Consider the following 23998-nt stretch of genomic DNA (forward strand, 5'->3'; position numbering starts at 1 on the left):
CCCAGAATGATTCCCTCAGAACATTAAAGGGAACGTCAGGGTTTTGGTCAGCTGAGAGATCAGCTGTCACCGAACCCTCAGCAGGATCTCTTGCGCTTTCAGATCTCCCTTCTTTTCCCACCTGTCGCTGCTGATGTCCATAACAACATGCAATAAAAGCATTCACAGTTCTGCAGTGATAAAAATTAAAAAGGAGAGCAGTCCAACTTTCAGGATAGTAAATTAAAAATGATGCTACTTCAGGTGAATTCCATCACTGAAGTCTTTACAGAATACCCATGTCCTTAGCTAGACGTATCTAAAATCTCATGGAAGGTCTTCCTAGTGATTTCTATAATGAGCAACACGGCAGAGAAGCGTTCGCAAAGCTCCACGAATGAATGAATCCTGCGAGAAGGAGAAGCACACAGCAAACTTCAAAGTGCAATTGAAGTCCGTCATTCAGATCTAGAGTCCACGTGTCTACGTGTCAAAGCCCCGGGCCCGTCCTAACGAGGCCCGGCTGCGCTAATGAGGCAACGACCTCCAGGTGCCGGGCACAGCTGCACCTCGTCCGGAACTCAGCGCAGGGCCCGCCCCAAAGCCTCTTAAGCTCCTCCGGGGGTTGCCGGCAGCCACAAGGGAGCTCTGAGCAGTTTTTTTGCCGTGCGAGCCGGAGCCTGGTGCATTTCTTTATCCGCTCTTCGTGCTGTCGGGGCTGAGAAGCACCGCGAGGGACTGCTTTGGAAACGAAGCTTTGGGGTTCTGTTTAATGTTCTGTTTCTTATTTATATTTTTTGTTTTCAGGCTGCGGAGTGGCGTAAGGATCCCCCCCAACCGATGAGCCGTGCTGATAGCAATGAGACCGCGGAGGCGGTGAACCCTCGGTAGCCCTTAGGGGCTCTTTGTTCGGGGTAAGAGGCTGCCGGGCTCTCACCGTGCTCTTTTTGGGGCCGGTATAGGGTTATCGCTGGGCTCCCCCGGCTTTTCGGAGCCGGCGTTGCATCGCTGCCCGTTTTCAGACGTGTTTGGTTCCCTCTTTCCCCCCCCACCCCGGCTTTTTTAGCAAGCGCTTCAGTTCCTCCCGCTCACGTTAATGAGAACTGGGAGCGAGAAGCAACGCAAAGGGCTGCTAAAGCCAAGTGTTCTTTCATTGCAGACGGAGCGAGGGCTGCGGCAGAGCCTCATCCCAAAGCAGGGGGCATTTAGGAGTCAGTAGGTGAGTTCCTGCTTCTAGCAGCAGGATGGGACTGTGTGTTTCTACCCTTCTTATGTGTGTCTTCAGGAGCACGATCTCATTCCCATCGTGGAGACACGGTGGGACAGCTTGCATGACTGGAATGCTGTGTTCTTTTTCAGAATGACGAACCAGCAGGGTGATGGAGTTGCTGTCCAAGTGAGAGAGCTGGATTGAGCCCTGAAGAAGTAGCAGAGCACTTGTGTGGAACTTAATAAGCAGGTAAAGGTGGGTAAGATCCTTAGGGGTGTTGCTTACAAACCAGGATGAGGAAGGTTAAAATCTTCTGTGCTCAGCTGAAAGCAGCTTCACAGCTGCTGGTGTTAATTGTCAGGGTAGATGGAACCTCCCTGCCAGTTGTTAGGAAAGCAAGGTTGCCAGGCATGCTTATTGCAGGAGGTGTCAAAGGTAAAATTTTAGACATGGGTGATGGAGGAGCTTGTTCTGCCTATTGAGGGAGGGTTGAGTTCAGTATCTGGTGTGGAAGGAGCAAAGCAGTAAGTAGGATTGAGACGCTGGACTTCTAGGGAGCCTGCTTTGTCCTCTTAAAGGACCTAGTTTGAGTTATCCCTGCAGTTAGAGCATCGGAAGGGGTCATGCAAGTGGTTGTCAGTGCAGTTTCTTCCTCTGTGCTCAGGAGTGCATCTCTAGGAGCAAGAAAATGAGGAAAAATGGTGGGAGGGCTACATGGGAGAACAAGGAGCCTGTGGAAAGGGGGCAGGAAGAGATGGGATGAGGCAGGCAAAGGTCCACTTAATATCACTTTTGGGGAGGGAGGTCAAGGATAAGAGAAGTCTGCAAGCTTGTGAACAGCAAGAAGGAGACTAGAGATGGTGTGGGCCTGCTGCCTTGTTAGGCGGGGGCCTGGAATGCCTTCTGTGCTTCAGCCATCAGTACTGAGACTGCAGAGACTGCTCCTTGAGAATCCTGGATCCCAGGGGAAAGAGTCTTTGAGGAAGGATGACTTCTCGATTGCGGAGGACGTAGGTGAACATCGCCTAGGCAAAAGCGATGCCCACAGATCCCTGGGTTCTAATGGGATGCGCCAGCGTGTGCAGAGGGAGCTGGCTCTCTATCACATTTTGTATGATCTTTGTTATAGGAAAGATTTGTGAGGATGGGGAGGATAGCCAGCTTCCTTGCAGCCTTCAAGAAGGGCAAGGAGGATGGCCTCATCTCTGTCCCTGGATCAACTTGTTCTGGATGTTGTCTCCAAGCAACTTGAAGAAAAGAGATTTCTATGGGGTAGTAAAGGTGGATTCACCGAGGGGAAATCAGGGCAGACTGATATGGGAGCCTTCCATGTTGTCACGACTGTCTCCTCAGATGACAGAATAGCAGGGGATGTTGCACGCTTGACTTCAATGAGGCTGTTAACACTATATTTGTGGTAGCGTGCTTGGTGAGCGCAAGGAAGATGGGCAGACTCAGCATTGCAGTTGGAAGCTGAAATAGTGTTATGTGGGGTGGGTACTGCATCTTACTGTGCTTATATTTCATCGGTGACCTGGATGGAGAGGGAGCTGATGATGCAAAGCTGGGAGGAGCAGCTGACAGAGGGACCCTGTGAACTTCAAGGAGAGCAAGTATGGGGTTGTGCAGTTAATGTGCACCTGTATGTTAGTGAGTGGTTTGCTGGAGAGGAGACCTGAGGGGGACTTGGTGTTCAGCTGTGAGCTCCAGAAATCCAGTCTTATGCTGGGGTGGGTGAAAATGAATGAGAGCAATGGGATTCTACCCTGTTGATCCTGTGTCTGGACTACTGTGTTCACTTTGTCTCTGCAGGTCAAGAAGATGAGAAACTTTGTAGAGAGTGCAGCAGTACAATAAAGAAGATGAGGGGCCTGGAGCATCTCCCTTCTGAGAGAAGGATGTTCAACAACCTATGGCTGCTTCACCAAGAGAAGGGAAGGTGAGCGGAATCTCCCTACTGTTAGTAAATTTGTATAGTGTGGGTGTTTTGTTGATGGGGATGATATTCATGGACTTGAACACCATAAGTTTTTTACAAACAGAAGGAGGAATGATTTTTCTGTGAGAGCAATGGTAGAGGCTGGCTGAATGTTCAAGTTAAGTCAGGATGCTTTCCTGGGTAAGGTGCTGTAGCAAGGGAGTGTGACAAGATAATTTTTAGAGGGGCCTTTTCAATTCTCTACAGCTTTGTGGTTTTTTGATCTGGTTTCAGGGTGAAGGCTGCAGATGGAAGTTTCTTTGCAAGGATTGGCCTGAACATGAGGTGTTTCATCAGCAGTGAGTAGTGGGGGTGTGAGCCTTCCAACCTGAGGGCCACTTGGTGGTGTTTCACAGAGCTCTTCTAGGTTCAGTGCTGGAACTAGGATCCTGGTGGTGAGTTGTCTTTGTTTGTGACCTGTCTGTGCTGTCCCTGGGATGGAGTTTACAGCTGGCATTGTGTCTTTTGTCTTGGCAAAGTTTCATTGTGCTTTTCTTTCAGCCCTGAAGGTGTTGTCTTGGAGCAGTGGAGATGCAGCAGCCCTTGTTCAGGAGTTTGGAATTGTCTGAAGAACAAGGTCACAATTGTTGATGGGGAGCTGCACTCTACTGAAGGTGAAGGAGTGCAACTGACTGAGGATGTAGATGGTGTCCTTGGTTGAGGCGGCTCTCCCATGTTGAGCCTTGTTTTTGCTCCCTGTGTTGTCTTTTTTTGTAGAGTTTGGAGGTTGAAGTTCTTCTTTATTTGACTTAAAAACAACCACAAAGCCAAGTAGTGGCTTTGGTGCCCTGTAATAGGGAATGGTATGTGTTAGAGCCACTTCTCTAGGAAGTGGCTGGTTCTTATTGCTTTTAAGGAGTTGTACTGCCTCAAAGATTATATCTTTTTCTGGGTGGGAGGGTGGGTGCTGGTCCGTACTGGATTTCCTGTGTGGTGATGGCTCCTTGGTGGCTGTGTTCCTGGTGTGGAAGGAAGATGCTGAGTTGTGTGTTCTGCAGGAGGAAAAAGTTCAGTTCATTTCGAAGCTGAGGTAAAACCTTTTTTGAAACAATTCTTGGTCTGTAGCTTAAGAGGCTGCTTTGATTTATGTAGTATTTACTGTGCCTGGGAGGTGAAGTTAAAGGTTTTAGATAAGAGGCTGGAGGTGAAAGGTGCCTGTAGAGTGTGTACAAGGCTGTGTCCCATGTATTCTATGGATGTTTGTCAGCAGTAGTGACATCTGAAATAACTGGGATGGTTAGGAAGAAGGAAGGTTGCTGTTCTGTGACTCTTTTTTTTGCCAAATCCTTCTGGGGGGAAAAAATTATTCTAACAGGAAAATAAATGGAAATGCTTATGAAGCCTCCTCTTCAGGAGATGTCTGTAAAAAGGCCAGCTCATTTTTCTAATTAATTCATACGAAAACAAATCTTTGTATGGGTAAGGTTTTACTTGTAGTACTTAAGACTGTGCCTCTCAATGGATGTGCTGAAACAAAACAGCAGGCAGACAACTTAAAAGTTTCTAAATTTAATAAGTGGAAAACTAGGTTTCTCTCTTTAAAAGAGACTTCTCACTTTTGTTTCCTTCTCCACAGTTTTGCTTCAGGAAGAACTTCAAGGTTTAACTCTGTTCTCGTTTCAATGCATGCCCCAAAAATACTGGTGACGAAGTTTGCTTTTGTGGGGTGGGAAGCAGGTGAGTATATGCCAGTTTCAGAAGAATTATCAGCTTGCAGCAAACTCTTGGAAAGACTGCTTCTACTGCAGCTGGGAACACTCTACCTTACCTGTGGAATAGGATCCCTGACAGTATCTGCACTCAAATAGAATGGCTGGACTGAGGTAGCTCAAGTTTTCCTGGTGAAGTGGATACCTGGCTGTCTCCAACTTAAAACAAAAAAGCAGAAAATCTTTGCTTACCTCGGGGAAGAAATAAAGCACCTAACAGCTATTCTGTGAACAGCTGATGTGTGCTTGGGACTTCTTTCCTTGCTGCTGTGATGTGAGCTTATCTCAGCAGGAGAAAGGGGAGGACAATGACTGCTTTTGCCATTGGCCATTTAGCATTGTATCTTTTCTAATAAAAAAGAGAAAAAAACGTGGAGCTTAAGCTAATAGCCAACACTTTCACAGGTTATCTACTTCAACAATACAGCATGCCAGACTTGTTTGACTCACCAAATGAAACCAGGATACTTCTCCAGTGTTTGTGTTGTTGGAGCTGAGTTGCTGGAAATTAGCACTTGCTGAATTTGGTAGAGCTTCAAGTGTGGAGGTGGGTGTGCTATCCTGAGAGCAGAGCAGTGTTGACTGTCTTGCAAAACAACTGCTGGTTTCTTGCTAGGCAACTCAAACCAGTGCAACTCAAACCAGTGTGTCTCAGTGATACCCTTTGCATCAAGTCATGGTAAATTGAGTGGCTGTGATCTTCAGTCCTAAACAGAGACCATGCTCTAATGCAAATGAATTACACATTGTACTCTTACTCCTTTGTAACTTAAATGCCTCTGCCTTTGCATTATATGCTTGCATATAGTTTATTGCAGGCTCTTGGATACATAAAGACACAATTACGTATTGTCTTCCCTTTTAATTAGTTAATGACTCAATTTTGCTGTGCTTGAAGTGTGATAGCTGGATAACTGAGGATAGAAACTAGAGTTAATTTACTTACTGATATCACTTAACTAATGACTTAACTCAGTGAAACTCCTGTGAAGTAACTAGGTTATTTTACTCCTTAGTTCAAGCAGATAGCTGCAGGCAGTTAACCTGTTACTTCTTGTGATAAACAAAGCATATGTTCTTTGCCTGAGCAATGTCTACAATGGATTTTACAGAGATCTTTATAAAGAAACAAATTTCTCCTGGCATAACTACTCACAGAAATGTCCCTTTCTCGTTCATACAGTCAGAAAGCAGTGTGGGTTGATGTGGGAATGGAATGTTGTTTCTGCATTTGATATTAAAAAGTAGCGATTGGTTTGAAGAAGTAGAACATAATGATTTGTATTCTGTAACTTATCCTTAGAAATAGTTGATCTAAGAAGTAAAATACTGCATATGTTAGCGGCATGTTTTAGAAACATAATTACTGAACTATGTGATTAATTCTTTGTTGCAAAACTGTAATAGTTCTCAAATGTTTCAAACAATGTGAGTATAGTGTGCTAAGGATTAGAAAACATTGTAGAGCTGTTCTGTTAGGATAAGAAACTCTCAGCGAAAGACAGACAGATTTAGCAAACATCAGAGAAGTTAGGGCCTCTACACAAGGCTGGACTGTCTCACTCCATGAGAAGGTTGGGGTGTGAAGGCAGGCACCAGGATCCTCCCCTGCCTCTCTCCCTAGCTTATCTTTGTAGAAAGGAGGACAAGCAGATATCTGCAAAATAACGATCAGATGTGGAATAAGTTAATTAACTACAGATTGACACTTATGCAGCAAAAATCACAGAATTGCCAGGGTTGGAAGGGACCTCAAGGATCATGAATCTCCAACCCCCCTGCCACATGCAGGGCCACCAATCATTCCACCTAATCCTAGACCAGACTGCCCAGGGCCCCATCCAATCTGGCTTTGAACACCTCCACGGACGGGGCATCCACAACCTCCCTGGGCAGCCTGTTCCAGCACCTCACCACTCTCTCCGTAAAGAATTTCCCCCTGACATCCAACCTATATCTCCCTTCCCTCAGCTTAAAACCATTTCCCCTTGTCCTGCTGTCACTCACCCTTTCAAAGAGTTGATTCCCCTCCTCTTTGTAGGCTCCCTTTAGGTACTGAAAGGCTGCAATGAGGTCACCCCGCAGCCTTCTTTTCTCCAGGCTGAACAAGCCCAGCTCCCTCAGCCTGTCCTCATAGGGGAGGTGCTCCAGTCCCCTGATCATCTTCGTGGCCCTCCTCTGGACCCTCTCCAACAGCTCCCTGTCTTTCTTGTACTGGGGGCTCCAGACCTGGACGCAGTATTCCAGATGGGGCCTCACAAGAGCAGAGTAGAGGGGAACAATCACCTCTCTGTCCCTGCTGGCCACCCCTCTTCTGATGGAGCCCAGGATCCCATTTGCCTTCAGAGCCGCAAGGGCACACTGCTGGCTCATGTTAAGTTTTTCGTCTACCAAGACCCCCAGGTCCTTCTCCACAGAATCAATGTTTGTCCAGTGTTTCCATGTTGAGTGAAGCATTGAGAAGATTGTGAACCTGAAGTACTCAGCAGATGAGGAACCAGGGGAGTAAGAGAGAAGCATCGGGGAATAGGGAATAAAAGAGGTAACTCTGTTTTCTGTGTGCTCTCCTGCTTGCAGGAGGCCTGCCATTGCAATTGCGAATAAAATCTGCTACATCATCAGAGATACCGTCCTAGAAAACTATTTGGATATTTCCTACAGTTTGGGGGCTCGTCTGGGATAATTATTGCCCCTCAGGGGCTTCCCCCACTGCCCTGGACAGGATAGGTGCACCCCACTGATAGCAGCGGTCCTGTCTGGGTGGTGAGGTGACTCCTTGGGATGGCTGATAAGAAACAGAGAATGTTACATAACGGACAAGCTCTGAGAAAGCCAAGGGGCAGGTAGGAACGTGTATTGACCCCTGGAGACCTGTTAACTTTGTGCACAGACCAAGGTAAGGGAGTTTGATTCTTGCCTTGGGGGTCGGTGGAGACTTGGGTGAGTCTCGGCAGGGAGCTGTTGGTGTGCGGTACCCTGTGCACTTGAAGTGCCAGCAGTACACCCCTATTAATCCAGGAATCAGAGCAAGGTGCTCCAGAAGGATTGGCCCTAGATGTGAGAATCAGAGTGTGGTAACCTGTGAGCTGGGGAGTTCACGGCAGCATTTTGGAGGGATGGGGAATAGGAGCTCCGTAGAAGAGGGGAAAAGGGTCCCCAAATACGTCCTTCTCCCCTTGGGAAGGAAGCTTCAGAATTTGGAAATAATCCTCAGACTGGGGGAAAGAACAGGGAAAGGATGTTTAAATACTGTACATAGACATAGCCTTGAGAGCCACTGCAGGGAAAATAATGATTCTGACCAAAATAGGGGTCTGACAAAGACTGGGCCTGTCAGACTTGGTATTTACACATAAACAGTAAGAATCCTTTTTCTGAAACAGAATTGGCTTAAGTTGCTGAATGGGTGCAAGGAGTAAAAAAAAAAAAAAAAAAAAAAAAAACACTTCCTCCTAAGGAGGAGTCGAATTTGAAAAGAAAAAGGAAAGAGAAGCATAAAGATCATAAATGGGATCCCTTAGATAACTTCCCCCCCCCCCAATTACTAAAGCAATGCAAGTGACAGAGAAGATGCACTCTAGATTACTGAGGGAGTTGGAGTAATGTGAATGGGTCCTGAAGAGCTTTCCTTTCTCTAATATGAACCTCAGTAATACTTCACTTTATCCTTTAGGGCAGTCTCCTTAGGTCAAAGGAAAATAAGATATGCTAATGCTAGCTTTTGTTACTAGAAGAAAAGTCAAGAACTTGAAGAATTTCTTAATTGAGGATCCTATAAGTGTCGCAGAACAATTAGATCAACTTCTAGAGCTTAATTTCTACTGATGGATGGAAGTGATGTTTATCATGGACATGATGTTCATTGGTGAAGGAGGATGGCAGCTAGGAAAATATGGGAAAAGCATACGGAGGGAAGGTAGGACTGATTATTGTCACTGTCTTTCTGATTGTGATGTGACGTAGCAAAAAAGCTATTTCAAGTACTGTCACTACCACAGTAGGCTGTCCAGTCCAGTGCCTAATCTGAATGTAATGTAATGGTAACGTAACGATGCTTCTCCTGTTTCTTGTTAGAGATGTACTGATTATGTTTATCAGTAGTATGTTGTTTATTGTAGAAGGTGGTGGGCAGCTGTGCAAGTGTTGGGAATGAATACGGAGAGAGGCAGAAATAGGAAGAGGGTGTCTAAATTGATATCGTGAAGACCCCTTGGCTTGTATTTAGGCTCACTGGTGAAGTATTGCTGGTGAGCACTATTTGAAATTAAAAAAAAAAAAAGAAAAACCAACCAGAACATAAATGAGTAATTGGACCAGTTTTACAATTGAGTACCCTAATCATAAGACCAAATGCTGGGTGTTTGCAGAAGTTGAAGAACTGTATTGTTTGGTTTGTGGATTTTGGAGGTAGTAGGAGTAACTGTCTCGATGCTGTATGGAACTGCATTTGTTCATGGTACATGGAAATGTAATTGGGGGTACAAATAGTGGAATTTTAAAAACAAACCAACAAATATTGTTTAAAAAAAAAGGTTAAGGAAAACAGTGAGTTTGAGATATTGGAGTTTGGGTTGGCATGAGAACACATCCCCCACACTACCTCCCCCCCGCAACGGTTTGTAAGTACAACTCAGAGTGAGAGAGCTTCCCGCTGTAACTGTGCAGGGTGTATGACTTGTGAATGGGGATGAGATGGGACAGTGAGAGTGAGAATAGCTGTCATCTGCAGAGATCTCGGGAAACCTGACATCCCAGTGTAAGCACCGGAATCCTGGGGAAGGAAGGTGAAACCAAAATTACTAACATTATATTTCATTAATGATGAAAGTCTGGCAAGTGAAAAGGGTTTGGAAAACACAGGCTGAGGAACACAAAGTTGAGCAAGGAGTAACAGGGATGTCCTTACCTAGAAGAAGAGGTAAGGGGGAGCCTGGAAGGGCTCACGGAGAGTTCCACCCCCACTGGACCGAAGGCAGCTGGGGAAGCAGGGTAAAGAGTTTATTTTCTGATACGGGTGCCTCTTACTGTGTGCTACATCAAGAATTATTACCTGTAGATGATTTTTGTAATAGTTTTAGGAGCTTCTGGCAAGAGAAGTTTACTTTTTGGGGACCGATTAAATACAGGTTAGGTGAACAAGTAGGAATATATAAATTCTTGTACATGCCAGGTTCTCCAAAACCATTACTTGGGCATGATGTATTAGAACAGCTGAATGTAGAGATTAAATTCAGTAAAAAAATTGGAGGTAATTGTCAAGCAAGGCCAATTGACTGAAAATTTTAAGTCTGGCTTTAACACAAACTGGGAAAAGCAATGTTGTACCCCCAGAAGTTAGGTAAATCCTAAATCAGGTATATACAGGATTGCAGGCATTGGGAATGCTTGGCAGAGAAGAAAAAAAAAAAAAGGGTAACTCCATAAAATTTAAGTTATAGACAGGAGTCAGCCCAGCCAGGGTAAAGCAATGCCCTTTTAGGATACAAGGTCATAGGAGGGAGGATAAATGAAATAATAAATAACTTTTTGGATTGACAAGAGCTATTGTTTGGTAAAATATTTGAGGGTAATTAATAGAAATGTTGAAGATATGCAACCCATGGTGGTAAATCCATGTACTTCATTAACCAAATTGAGGAATAAGTAGGTGAGGTTTACCGTTCTGGATTTGAAGTATGCCTTTTTCTGCCTGGTTTTGCTGAAGGAAGTCTAAAATTATTTGCCTTTGAATAAGAAAACTCCAATATGGGGAAAATAAATAAATAAATAATAATAAAATAATTAAAAAAAATTCAGTTAACCTGGACAGTGTTACCCAGGGTAGTGAGAACAACCCAGTGATTTTTGGGAACTGGTTAGCCAGTGAGCCTGAGATTTGGGTTCCTCTATTCCACGGTGGAACTTTGCTGCAGTATGTGGATGCCACAGGAACCAAGGAGGACTGTGTACAGTGGACTGTGAGTTTGCTGAATTTCTTGATTTAAATGGCTATCAAGTTTCTCAACAGAAAGCACAACTGATCAAAGAGAAGGAAGCAGTTTGCTGAACACCCAGAACACCAACAAAGAGCTCCCTCCAAGCCAGCAGTGTGCACTGAGGGAGGCTGTCTATGCCAGTTGGTCAGACCTACAGGAGGAACCGTTGGGCGACGCTGAGGATTCCTGGATTCACTGATGGAAGCAGCTTTGTGAGACAAGGAAACTGTAAGGCAGGACATGCAGTAACTGCTACTGACAAGGTAATTGAAGCCAAACCATTACCTGTGGGGACTTCTGCTCAGAAGGCTGAAATAACTGCCTTGACAAGAACTTTAAATATATGGACAGATGCTAAATCTGCTTTTGGGGTGGTACCCACTCATGGTACAGTCCGCAAAGAGCGAGGGTTGCTTACACACAAGGAAAACAAATTCAGCATGATGTAAATCTACCAAAGAGCAGCATGGCTGTTATACATTGCAAAGGACATCAGAATTGTGGCACTGTACAGGAAACTGGGAATATGATGATGGATCAGGTGGCAGAACAGGCAGCTGAAGGAAAAGAAAGTGGTGAACTGGCTTTAATTCCAGATGGTAAACTTAGATATCTGAACCTTAATCAGTACCTATAAGGTATTTTAAAGAGGATAGGAATCTAATTAATGATTTAGAAAGGAAGAGAGCAAGCTGACAGATGGGTGCATACCCAGGTGGACACATTGTTGTGCCCTTTAGTATTTTATAGAATTTAATAAAACGTATATGGGGGGAGTACAGACATCAGAAAGTAACTGTATAATCCTAGTACCAGGAACAGGGTACAAGTGGGGTAGAGAGAAAAGGGATGACAGTACCACTTTTTGAAAACACTGAATTGAGATTAGGGAGCAAGACAATAACAGGACAATTATTGTATGTACCTGATGCAGGCACTAATTTATTGGGGAGAGATCTTACGATGAAATTGGGAATACAGGTAACAACCTGTCAGGAGGGAATTACAGTATCAATGAATGTGTTAACTGAGATGGATGAGAAAGATATAGATCCCATGGTCTGGGCAAAGGAAGGGAACAGGGGAGTTGAAAATAACCCCTTTAAAAATAAAGCTGAAGGAAAAATGAGGTACTGCAGTTTGAAACTAAAGATACGTTTCTTAAGAGCTATATACTTGGATTGTCTTCCTCACTATCGTCTCTCAGAATCCAAGGATTGTTAGCACAGACACCACCTCTGGAATCTCCGATTCATCCATTCCAACCTGGAGGCTGGGTCCTCATCCAGATCTGGAAGGAGGCAAAGTTGCAACCCGACAGGGAAGGACCGTTCCAAGTACTTCTGACAACAGAAACAGCTGTCAGGACGGTCGAGAAAGGTTGGACTCGCTACACTTGACTAAAACACTTTACTAACCCTAAAGCGTGGGAAACTGTTGCTATGGAGGATCCTCTAAAGATAAAAATTAGAAAGAAATTGTAAATAAACTAATCTATTTTTTTTCCTTTCATAACCTGTATAGGTAGGGAGGTGTTTAGGATATATACTCTACTAGAAGTACAAATATATATGTCTCTTATTCTTCACTATAGTAATGGTATAGATGTTTAGAAGTTAATAATGATGCAGGAGAGGGACCGATTAGTAGTTTTGATTCTGACAGTGATCACCTTTAAAGAATGTCTTAGTCAACTGATTGCCTGGGAGAAGGATGACCTGCAGAGGGGAGCAGGAGGATACCCTGTTAAGATGTGGGTGAATGTAACAAGGAGAGAAACGTCTCAGACTGTCACATTTGATGCTTGCAGTGTGACAGCCTGTGGGGACTTAAGTGCCCAACGACAACTGAGTCATGAAGGGAAATACCTGTGTCCTGAATTAGGCATGAATAAGAGATCCCCTTGTGGGGGATGGAATAATGTATGGTGGATGACTGCCTATCAAGGCTGGACATATATCCCAGGGCTATTCGGTATGATGCAATCACACACCCTAAAAGAACGGATTAGTATGTTTAGGGGAATTGTCCAACCAGACTGCCAGGCCTTGCAGTGTAATCCAGTGACAATAACAATTAGCAAGGCCGATAGCCTTGTTAACATCACTTCTGGGATTGGAATAAATGTTTGGGGAAGAGACCCAGTAGCTAGATTCAGAGTAGCAGTATGGGATTCATTGCCTGATCATACCCGAAAGGTTCAGGATAAGAAAAAGGGAGAGAAAAATCCTTCTGAAAGTCCTGCAGCTATAGTAATTATGGAAATAAAAGATCTCAGACAAACATCTGAAACTGAGACAGGATACAGGGATGTGAATGCCTGGGTAGAATGGATAAAGTATACTGTTCTGAGTCTCAACCATAGCAATTGCTATGCTTGCGCATCAGGACAGCCTGTAGCTCAGGCAGTACCCCTTCCTCTGGGATGGACCAGGGATTCCCAAGGAATGCAATGTATGATCGCCCTGTACCAGGAGAAAACTGCCTGGGGAAATGAAGCCTGTAAATCACTCTCCCTGTTGTTTCCCCCGATATTGGAGATGGATGCCAAAATCCCTCCTGCATTCTCTATGGCCATAGGTAACCATACAGCTTGTCTCTCAAGGCAGGGTGTGAGGGCTACCAGGCCTGTAGGGCATTTCTCACTATGCAGTGAAACCTTGGATGTTATGAAGGATTCAGCAGGAAACTATTCAAGGCTGGGAATCCCTAGAGTGGATCTCCTGTGGTATTGTGGTGGGAAGATCTTACGGTCCATTCTCCCATCTCATTGGGGAGGTACCTGTGCACTTGTTCAACTGGCTATACCGTTCACTCTGGCATTTGAGAAGGATCTATCACACATTCGAAAAAGGAACAAAAGGAGCCTGGGAGCCCCATTTGATGATGATACTATATATATGGACTCAACTGGGGCGCCCAGAGGTGTCCCTGATGAATTTAAGGCTAGAAATCAATTGCTGCAAGATTTGAATCTCTATTCTGGTGGGTGACAATTAACAAAAATGAAGATTGGATAAACTACATCTATTACAATCAGCAGAGATTTATAAACTATACAAAGGAGGCAATAAAGGGAACTGCAGAACAATTGGATGCTACAAGCAGGATGGCCTGTAGCCATATAGAATAGGATCACCCTAGACATGATACTAGCTGAAAAAGGGCATGTGTATGTAATGTTGGGCACCATTGCTGCACCTTTATTGCAAATAACACAGCCCCAGATAGCATGATAATTAAAGCATTACGGGGCTTACTACTCTTGCTAGTGAATTAGCCAAAAACTCTGGAATAGATAGCTCCCTCACTGGGTGTTTGGGGTTCCGGTTTGGCAAAGGGAAAGGGATGATTGTATCCATATTTACTTCTTTGACTGTGGTAGCAGGAGTCCTGACGGCCATCGGTTGCTGTATTATCCCCTGCGTGGGGGGATTGGTGCAGTGATTAATAGAAACTGCGCTGCTGAAGCAAACAGTAGTGGAACCACCACAGTACTTGGATGAAATGATGATATTAGACGAAATGGAAAATGAAGAAAGCGAAGAGGTCTTTAGAATTGTACTTTAAAAAAAGGGGGGAATTGCAGAAATCAACACTTCAAAAGAAAAAGAGGGGGAAATTGTGGGAATGGAATGTTGCTTCTGCATTTGATATTAAAAAGTAGCAATTGGTTTGAAGAAGTAGAACATAATGCATTTGTATTCTGTAACTTATCCTTAGAAATAGTTGTCAAATGTTCCAAACAATGCGAGTATAGTGTGCTAAGGATTAGAAAACATTGTAGAGCCGTTCTCTTAGGATAAGAAACTCTCAGCAAAAGACAGACAGATATAGCAAACAGAGAAGTTAGGGCCTCTACACAAGGCTGGACTGTCTCACTCCATGAGAAGGTTGGGGTATGAAAGCAGGCACCAGGATCCTCCCCTGCCTCTCTCCCAAGCTTATCTTTGTAGAAAGGAGGACAAGCAGATATCCGCAAAATAATGATCAGATGTGGAATAAGTTAATTAACTACAGATTGATGCTTATGCAGCAAAAATTAATGTTTGTCCAGTGTTTCCATGTTGAGTGAAGCGTTGAGAAGATTGTGAACCTGAAGTACTCAGCAGATGAGGAACTGGGGGAGTAAGAGATGAGCGTCGGGGAATAGGGAATGAAAGAGGTAACTCTGTTTTCTGTGTGCTCTCCTGCTTGCAGGAGGCCCGCCATTGCAATTGTGAATAAAATCTGCTTTATCAGAGATACCGTCCTAGAAAATTATTTGGATATTTCCTACAGAAGGAACCTGTGATGGCTGGCTCTGTAACTGCCTGAACTTCAAATGCTGTTGCTGCAAGTGTTGTCCAGATGCTTCTAGAACTTCCTTGGCCTGACCAGTATCCATGATGATGAGGAAATAATAAAAAGCATTATTAGAATGGTTTTCTCAACAAGAAAATTATTGTGATTGTATATGCAATTTGAGTGCAGTTGAATATAAGGGTTTTGATGTCAATGACCTAGGAAAATGATCACAAACTGTGAGAATGTTTTCCTGGAGTTACAGACTATTTATCAGTGCTATTACTTAAGGAATAATTTCATTGTTCACATTCTCAGTCTTGAAGTAACAATTATTACACCACCAGATTTCAGCTGTAAAGCCTGTGCTCTAATTACATTTTCTGAGGTTCAATTTAACCCTCTGAGAAAAATGTCAAGGTTTATTTTCTGTATCTACAGACCTGAACTAAACAACCCAAAGGTTTCCAGATAACTCAAAAATTGGTATTCTCCACTTTCATCGGAGTCAACAGTTAATGCATTAACAAATGCATTAACAGAATCATCATGTGTTGCCTTATGCCAACAAAAGACTGGAAGTTGGAAAGTTAGAAAAAAGAAAATTCAATAACAACTGAAAATAGAGAAAAAGAAAAAAAAGCTCCTGCTGACCTGTTCACTTATTTCAGAGAAGAACTCTGCATGCAGCGTGGTTCTTGCTGCTCCCTCTAGTTGCGGGTTTAGAACCTCATTTCTTAGAACCAAAATCTTAGAAATAAACAAGCTGAGCCTCTCTGCCCTTTGTCCCTTACAGAAAAGGCTATGAAACTCTTATCCTATTCAACTCTAAGGCATGCTGAGACCACTGGATTAAATCTACCAACAAACTGAGTTCTGTAATAAAATCTAACTCTGGTCACATTCAAACAAATAGGCTGCCTGATGACAAATAGAGCACTTCAAGTGAGAGAAACCACATTTCTGACCATAACCAAGAACAAACCAGGATCCGTCATTGCCATGACTGTCACAGGCTATTCCTTCTCTCTGGGTATTTCCTTAGTAACCAGCAGACAAATTTGTTAAGGAGGACTTTGCTCTCAGTTTTATCAGAAAGAAAATATGTAATTTGCAGTTTCCCTGCACTTTTCAGTGTTGGCTAACAGCCTGCCATTCCATCCCAAATGCTTGGTTTATGACCAGATCCTTAGCACAGCCCAAAAACTTCATTCCTACCCATGCCATTGGGCAGCTGTTTACACACACAAGCAATCATCCAAAAGACACAAGTCAGCACTGCAGCTGTTGCTGTGCATTTGAAGGAAACAAGAAGTTTCTGCATCTTTTTTTTTCCCCCCCTCACTTCTGGAAACTTCTAGGCTGTAAGCATTCAGGAGAAAACTGGAACTGGTTACGCTTCCTATACAACTGTTCAGTTCTTGAATGAAGTTGTGAAAAAAAACCCATAGGCTTTTTTTTTTTTTAAACACCAGAAAACTATTGTCTTCAGCTAATAACTCTTTAAACATAAGAAAACAAAAAAAGAATGGCAATTTTCCTTTTAGAGAATGCAAGATGGGCGTGCCAAAGCTGCTGGGACCTCCCTTGGGCTTCAGCAAGCACATAGGCCATAGCATGTCATGGCTAATATTTCCAACTGAGAAAAGGGTAAAGCAAAATATGTAACACATGATGATGCAGGGCTAGTTCTTTCATTTCATTTTCACAGCACAAAGCTGTCTCTGCTATATATATATGTATACACACACACACATTATGCAGGAGGTGTATTAAGCCCGCTAACACCTCTCCTCACAATTAAATTACTTGCTGCCTAATTAGCCAGTTGATGAGGTCTAAAGGTCAATGGAATTGATATAACGCTATCCACTATAGTTATTTTTAATTGCAATATTTTAAGTAGAACAGATCTATGTTTCAAGTCATTTGCCAGAAAGTCTACATAACGAAGTTTGTACTAAGGTGGTTACTTTTCCCTATTGCTTGATAATTGCCCTATGTTTTTAAATGACTGTTACTTTCTCTAACGCTGGAAAGATGGCACTGTTGTTTTTTTTTTTTTCCTGAAATCCCCAGCAGTTTAGTCCACTTCTCTCTACAACTGCTGTTTAAGGTGCTGACAGCTTCCAAACGCCTGAGGGATCCTGCTATCTTCAGCAAGGTTTAATTTTATTTCGATTTCATATTTAAAGCTTCCGTGACCTTTATGAACATGTAAATGATAAAAATAATTTCACACACGGATGTATCAAGTGCCACATCCACCTAGGCTTGTTAATAAACTGCACTGCTCTGTTTCTGCCGACCCACGGCTATATTAGCTGTCTGCTCATCTTATTTGTGAGATATAAATAGCCAGGGACTGCATACTGGCTGTCTAGTTACATTGACATAACAGTGATTTTAATACTCTTAAACAAGCCTGTCTCCTGATGCGGGTCTGTCCCGAATGCTTTCTTACCTGCTTTCCTTTTTTGTGTTCGAGTGGGAGATTCATAAGCAAAATTTCTCAGCCATCAAACATGTCAATAGAAAACAATTAGAAAAGCCACTGGATGACACATTCATATTGTTCCCAAGCTACTGTTGGGAAAGTAATTTGCCACACCATTCTTTACGTTTGTGTTTAACAGCACAGTGGTTCTGACCCACCGTTGCTGCATGAGCTTGCCTCAGAAAGCCCCAGAGTCATCTCATGGCTTTGCTGTATCATTCTTACTTTAAATTGAAGCTAGCTGGTACTCCCTTCCCAGAGGCTTCAAGCCTCAGGACAGCAATGCCTTACAGTGAATTAAAGCACAGAGGCAGAGAACTAGACTCAAATAAGGGATTAAATTAACAAAAGAAGAATTTAGGTGAGGTTTAGCATCCAGATATACAGCTGTGAGCTGAAGACCCTCAGCTTGTGACTGAAAAGGTATCTAGGGCTGCTGCGAGGATACGGAGGGACAGCTGCAATTACCATGGCTTCCCAGCATCTATTTTTCTTCTGAACCATGTGCACCTGCACTGTAAAGCACTGCCAGAGCATGCTGGACACCCTGCCTTAGCCCTGGGTCACACCACTCATTGAGGTCTTATTTGGGGTAACCAATCCTTCAGTGCTAAATCCAGATTACAGCATCTTCTGAGAGAAGATATTTCTCTTGGATAAGCTGATATCCCTAAGCACAGCATTACTGAGTGCTGAGAGTGCCCCATGGGGACACATTACCCCTGGAGGACAGCTAGTCAGGACCTAATGCAAACCATGGAAGTACAGATATCTTTAGAATGAATTATGAGCATGACTGTTGTGCAAAATGAGTTACAATGAGTAAGTTCATCAGTGAAATTATAGCCTCTGGAGAAATCATTTGCAACAGCCACGATGAGTAACATCTCACCTCATGACTCTGTTGACTTCCATCTTCCCATACAGTTAGATACATTACTCTGGAAGTAATGCCTCCTACTTATTTCTACAGAAACTACAGCAGATAAAAAGAGCGCAAGAACACAATTTGATAGTATTTTGTAGCTGAAAACTTGCTCTATTTTTTAATACAGTCACCACCATTAGCTATGGATTCGAGCGGAGGGCTGTATGTAACTATACATGCATTATTACATAGCTGTGAAAACATAACTGCGCCCTAATCTGGATTCACAGCTTATGCTTATATCCATGAGTGGACTTCCGCTGGGCATGGGAGAGTGCTGCTGAACTTTAAAACACTTATAGCTGGGGGCAACAATGCAGCAGCAACAGAAAATGCACTCAGATGCAACAGCAGTAAGTGCAGAAGAGAAAAAAAATTCTTACCTTTAAAAGACCTGTAAAACCCTCAGGGACATAGTGATCTCCAGAAGAAAGCCTGTCTCCTCCACTGCCAGCCCTTAAATGAGGTCTGGGAAGGGGTGGATCCTGGCTCCACCTCTTCTGATCACTCAGCTGCATTGCATGCACCTGAGCTGCCCTGGGTTGGCCCTGCCCTCTACCACGTGCTCAATCACTGCTTCCAGCTGTGACTTAGCGTTTCCTCTGCAGACATCAATAAAATCTATGACTGGATTTTTGTCTGTGTAAGGAACTGTACATAAGAGTCATGTTTTTCTTTTAGTTCCTCTCCATTAAGCATTAAGTTCACTGCTTCTCCTTTGCTTGTTATTAGATGCTTGCTACTTTCATATCAGCAGTTGTCCACTTCTGTTTTGATACATTTCTTAGAAATGACTGGTGTCAGATATCATTTCACACGGCCAGTTTCTTTGGCTTTTTCTAATGCAAACTGCTTCACAAAATTTGCATTTCTGGAGCAGTTCAATGCAGTGATTTCCATTTTCATATCCTTGTGCATTTCATTCAGTTATTTCTTCGGCAGGTCTTGTTGCCCTCCTCACTCTGAAAAAAAAAAAAAAAAAAAAAGAAGCAGAACTTTATGCAACTTCTCCGCCTGTAAAATACCCTTTCTGCATAATAATTCATTTCCTTTGCTTTTGGTAGCTATCTGTCTGAGCAAGTCTTTGCTTGTATTTGTATTAAAGTCCTGTCCCAATGCTTTCCAAAAAATGACTTCAGTTGTCATTTTGTTTCCTTACTTAATAGCATCTAGCATCCATTCCTCAAAAGCTACGTTTTTTCTCCATTCTACTGACTAACATAAACATCCTTCAGCCCAGCATACTAGGATGCAAAGCAAAATACATGAGCCAGGCTGCACTGGCCGGTGTGCAGTTTAGATTTCATCTTCCGTATTCAAAGCTGTGATTTCCCACTCAGGTCTTTCACAGAATACATAATCATTGTGTAAATCCTTTTTTTTTTTTCATGATTTACAGTGCATTCTAAACTGAAGTAACTTAGCAGGCTACAAGAGAAGCATGGTTTTATGATCAATCAGGTCTGACTGAAGGGTTGTGTACATTTTGGAGCATCCTACATCTAAAGAATACAAATAGTATACCTGTTAGCCTTCCCATAAACATCTGTGGGGCAGCTGGGGAGAAAAGCAGTGACACACTTCAAGTGGCCTTGAAGTAGGATACACACAAGGGTCTCCTCTGGGGGATATCAGACAGTAAGATGTAATATTATATTTGTTGGTGGGCTCAGATCTCCATCGGTGTGAGGTTCTTCACTTGAGTATGTTTGTACAAGCAAGTTTTTCCCAAGTCTATTCCTGCCTGCCCAGATATTTTTCCGTGGCACGTCGTATTCTCTTGTTTTCTACAGCTAAGAAGTGAAGTCTGTAGGCAGGACTCTTCCTGTCTTTCTCACCAGCTGCCTTCAAACAGAGATTTTAACTGATATTTCAGACATTCAGGGTGAATATTCCCTTTCTCAGCCCTCTGGAAACTTGCTGAAGCCGCTGCTGTTTTATTGGCTGATGCTGGAGGCTTATTTTTTATAGCCAGAGCTCAAGGTGTGTCTGAATCAGGTCTTAAATTTCCAGACCGATTTTGACAGCTTGTTGTTAAGTTTAACAGCTGAACTAATTAAAAAAAAAAAAAAAACTATAAAAACATAAATTTGTGGCAAACTGTTTCATTGGGAAGCTGTTTGGTGCAAATAATTGCTTAGGGGAAAGATTCTGCTGTTCCTACTCATGTTACGTTGCAGCATATGCTACCTGTGACTTGACTGAAAGCCTGTGAGTAATAGGAACGCATGCTCGTTTGCTTTGGTCAGCTATTGCTGGGGGGGAAAAAAGAAGAAAAAACTTAAAAATAGCAAATGTTGCTATTCTGATAAGGGCCTGATTTGCATGTGTTTTGCTAGAATGGAATCCCTACTTTTTAATTTTGAAATTCTTGACTCAAATGATTTCTCATAAGGGTAGTCGAGGAGAAGACAAGTGAGGTATGACTTTCATGGGCATGCAAGAATAGATTCTGAATACTTGCTGGAAGAAGTGCATTAGCAAGTTTGAATAATGAAGAAAATCAAAAATTGTATTCATAAGCGATTCTGGAAAGTGAGGAGGTCAAATTTGAAGGATATACTGTTACCACATTAATGCAGTCGCACCATATCCCGAGGGCAGGAAAAAGGGTGGTCTGTGGTGTTGGTTGGTTGGTGTGCTGTGGGGTTCTGGTGCAGTTATCAGCCCTCACTGCACAGTCAGTGTATGTGCTGTCTGTCCTATAGCCTATGCCAACAGCTGCCTCTGATACTGAATTCCCAAGCAAAGCCTGCAGGCTGTTTCCCCAGTCTAAATGTGAGATCTGGGTTATTTCAGCTTTACACCCCTGCTCTTTCTCAGCTGTCTGAATCTGTAGGGGGGTACGTATTAATGACCTTGGCCGCTCGCTTCTTAGAGATTTAAATCCTCTGCCTTTCCTTTCTGCCGCGTGTTACTGCAGAATTTCCTAATGCTGAGAAATCCCCTTTAGCATATTTCAGCCGTCGCAAGTAATCAGAGGAACATTCATACGGTTATATTCCCTTGCACAGAAGAAATAATTGCACAGAAGCAGTAAATAGCAGACAAAAAATTCTAAGTGACTGTAACCCCAGGAACACAGCAGTCGCTGCGGGGTGTATGGCTGTAAATCATCTACAGAATGAAAGCGGTTGTCAGGATTTCTTATAAAGTCATGGCGAAGTGAAATATGAAAGACATCAAAAAACAGGTATAATTGAGGTAATTTTAAATCTCTATTTTATTTGAAATGCGTTTTTTAAAGGATTGGTAATCCCATAACTTCCACATTATATGGTGAATGTGTGTGCCTTGTATATAACTGGAGAATGGAGACATTTTTGCAGCTTAGAGCAGGGCCTTGGCTGAGACGTGGTATTTAAGAGCCTAGAAATAATGCTGGGTTTTGAAATATGGCATGAATTAGGACCAAGCTTCATCCTAATTTGCTCACTCAGCCTCATCCTGTGCTGAGCATCAAATGTACCAGCTGTGAGGTTGGGAGGGTTTCCTGCCAAGGGACCGGGACATTGCTGCTGCCCAGCCCCTGGGACAGCAACTGGCCTCTCGTTGTTGGGCAGTGCCAAAACACCTGCTGCAATGGTGCCAGCAAGGGGAGCAGCTCTTCATCTTCAGCTCCACCCAGCCCGCTGCATGTAAAAAACATGGTGATGGAAGACGTGTGCTCATGTCCCATCTGCCTTGACGTGAGAGCTGATGTGGCCTAAGTGCTTCCTGCAACCACACATTTCTGCCTCCACTGCATCCTCCAGTGGACCTGGAGAAAACTCAGCTGCCTGCTCTGTGGGAGGCTTATGATTTCTGTCAGATTTTCAGTGAGGGCAGATGGCTCTCTAGCTTGAGTCGTCACACTTCTGTCAGAGTCCACAGCTGAGAGCAGCCTGACAGCCTCCCTGCAGGGCACTGGCACCCCAAACGCTGGACAGCGGGCAGCCCTGCAGGTCCCGATGAGGAGGAGCTTCTTGTCACTTCCAGCATGGCTCTTCCTGGGGATCTCAGAGACCCTCCCACCCCCAGAGAGATGGAGGAGCCCCACAAGGAGCCGGGACGGGAGGCAGGAACAGGTCCTGCTGCCTTTTCACTCCTCACAGGGGCTGGGACCCCTCATTCCTGGGGTCCATCACTCCAGCAAGAGAGAGGACAGCAGCGCCTGGGATGCCTCTCAGCCCTGCACGAGGCCTCCCCTCGCCACTGCCACTAGCAGGGCTTACACTAATCTCTAGTTTAACAAAAACAACAACAAAAGCAACAAAAAAACCTGACACCCAAACCCATGACTGTTCCAAGGACAATGTCTCGATCTCACTCAGGGCACAGGGCAGAACCCGTGGGACTGTCAGCAATGGAGCGTGGTGTTGCTGGTGATGAGGCACAGGGGCTGGGGTTCAGCAGTCCCTGTGAGTCATAGCATCACTGAATGTGTGAATGTGCATACGTACAGAGGAAATTAAATATTCCAGTGCTATCTCTCAAGCACACTGAGGACCGCTGTGTCAAAAATGTCCATGTGAAACAGAAGCAAGGCTGGGAAGAAACAACAGTAAAACCTCTTGGTGGAACTCCCCAGCACAGAACCAGGTGTTTGTAGCTTATTCTGAGCTAAGGTTAAAGACTGATTTTTTGGCCAAGGTTTCATCCAAAATATTCATCAATGTGTGCCCCTAAACAGATTGAAAACTCTTCTGAGCCAGGAATTTCTCAAAGTTGGCGATACCTAATAGGATGAGGATTTAATTTCTGTTGTTCCCACAGTAGAATCAGCATCCCCTGAGAGTCTGTCTGATGTCCCACAGCTTTCTGGGAACACAAAACATCCAGGGAAATATTTCTTCCTTTGAAAGGGTCGTTGGGCTGAAGTTACAAGGAATGATATATCTAACAGTACTACTTCTGTTTTTGTTGATGCAAAAGTTTAGTTCTAATGAGAAACAAAACAGCTCATCTACACCCGTCGTGTCTGCAGTCATATACACCCCAGGGATATGTGATTTGTCACAGGCAGAAGGAGAAAAATCTTGGGGGAGCTTCTGGGAAAGTGTTTACAACACCTTTTGGAAGAGCCTGCGGGAGCCCCTTCTGAGCCACCACGCACACCCTGCAGTGGGTACCTCCAGGGCTCACATCTATGTCCAGAGCCTGATGTGATGGCTTGGAGGGCCTCCTGCTGCCCAGAACGTGACTGGCTCTTTAACGCTTCACAGGCACTCACGCTTGCATTTTACTCCAGAAATACACAAGAAATAAAGTCACTCAATAAACATAACTTACCGCAGCACTGAAGATATATACGTGTATGTGATAAAAACACATTCCACGTCTAAATCAGTCTCCAAAACTGAAGACCAACCACAGACAAAACTAATAATTGGAAGCAGTTTCTAAGGAACTGAAAACACCCTGAGAATGGAGGAAGGAAATATATTTCAAATAGAACA

At 43.7% G+C, this 23998-nt stretch overlaps 1 protein-coding gene and 1 long non-coding RNA gene across 13 annotated transcripts; one reads left to right on the plus strand and one right to left on the minus strand.

Annotated features, from left to right (window-relative positions):
- The first annotated feature begins 598 nt into the window (after window positions 1–598).
- Window positions 599–6909, plus strand: LOC116231476 (uncharacterized). Of its 12 annotated transcripts, none has more exons than XM_090145625.1 (10): window positions 599–662; window positions 787–893; window positions 1139–1198; window positions 1339–1444; window positions 2104–2199; window positions 2319–2470; window positions 3002–3128; window positions 3402–3466; window positions 3669–3781; window positions 4744–6909. In XM_090145625.1, the coding sequence occupies exons 6-9, from the start codon at window positions 2383–2385 to the stop codon at window positions 3734–3736; spliced, it is 348 nt and encodes a 115-aa protein (XP_090001751.1). In that variant the 5' UTR covers window positions 599–662; window positions 787–893; window positions 1139–1198; window positions 1339–1444; window positions 2104–2199; window positions 2319–2382; the 3' UTR covers window positions 3737–3781; window positions 4744–6909. The 12 variants fall into 12 exon arrangements, 4 of the variants coding, with proteins under 4 accessions (XP_090001751.1, XP_090001752.1, XP_090001750.1 ...); XM_090145626.1 differs by having other exon boundaries at window positions 1339–1438; window positions 2104–2203; XM_090145624.1 differs by having other exon boundaries at window positions 1339–1438.
- A 1598-nt stretch (window positions 6910–8507) lies between these two features.
- On the minus strand, window positions 8508–18982 carry LOC116231475 (uncharacterized). Its single transcript, XR_004167471.2, has 3 exons — window positions 18944–18982; window positions 9783–9852; window positions 8508–9647 (listed from the first exon to the last, which is right to left on the minus strand). It is a non-coding gene; the product is annotated as an uncharacterized LOC116231475 (long non-coding RNA).
- Between the last annotated feature and the right edge of the window lie 5016 nt (window positions 18983–23998).

This window comes from Phasianus colchicus, chromosome 8 (assembly GCF_987193195.1).
Source record: "Phasianus colchicus chromosome 8, bPhaCol1.hap1.1, whole genome shotgun sequence".
Lineage (NCBI taxonomy): Eukaryota > Metazoa > Chordata > Aves > Galliformes > Phasianidae > Phasianus > Phasianus colchicus.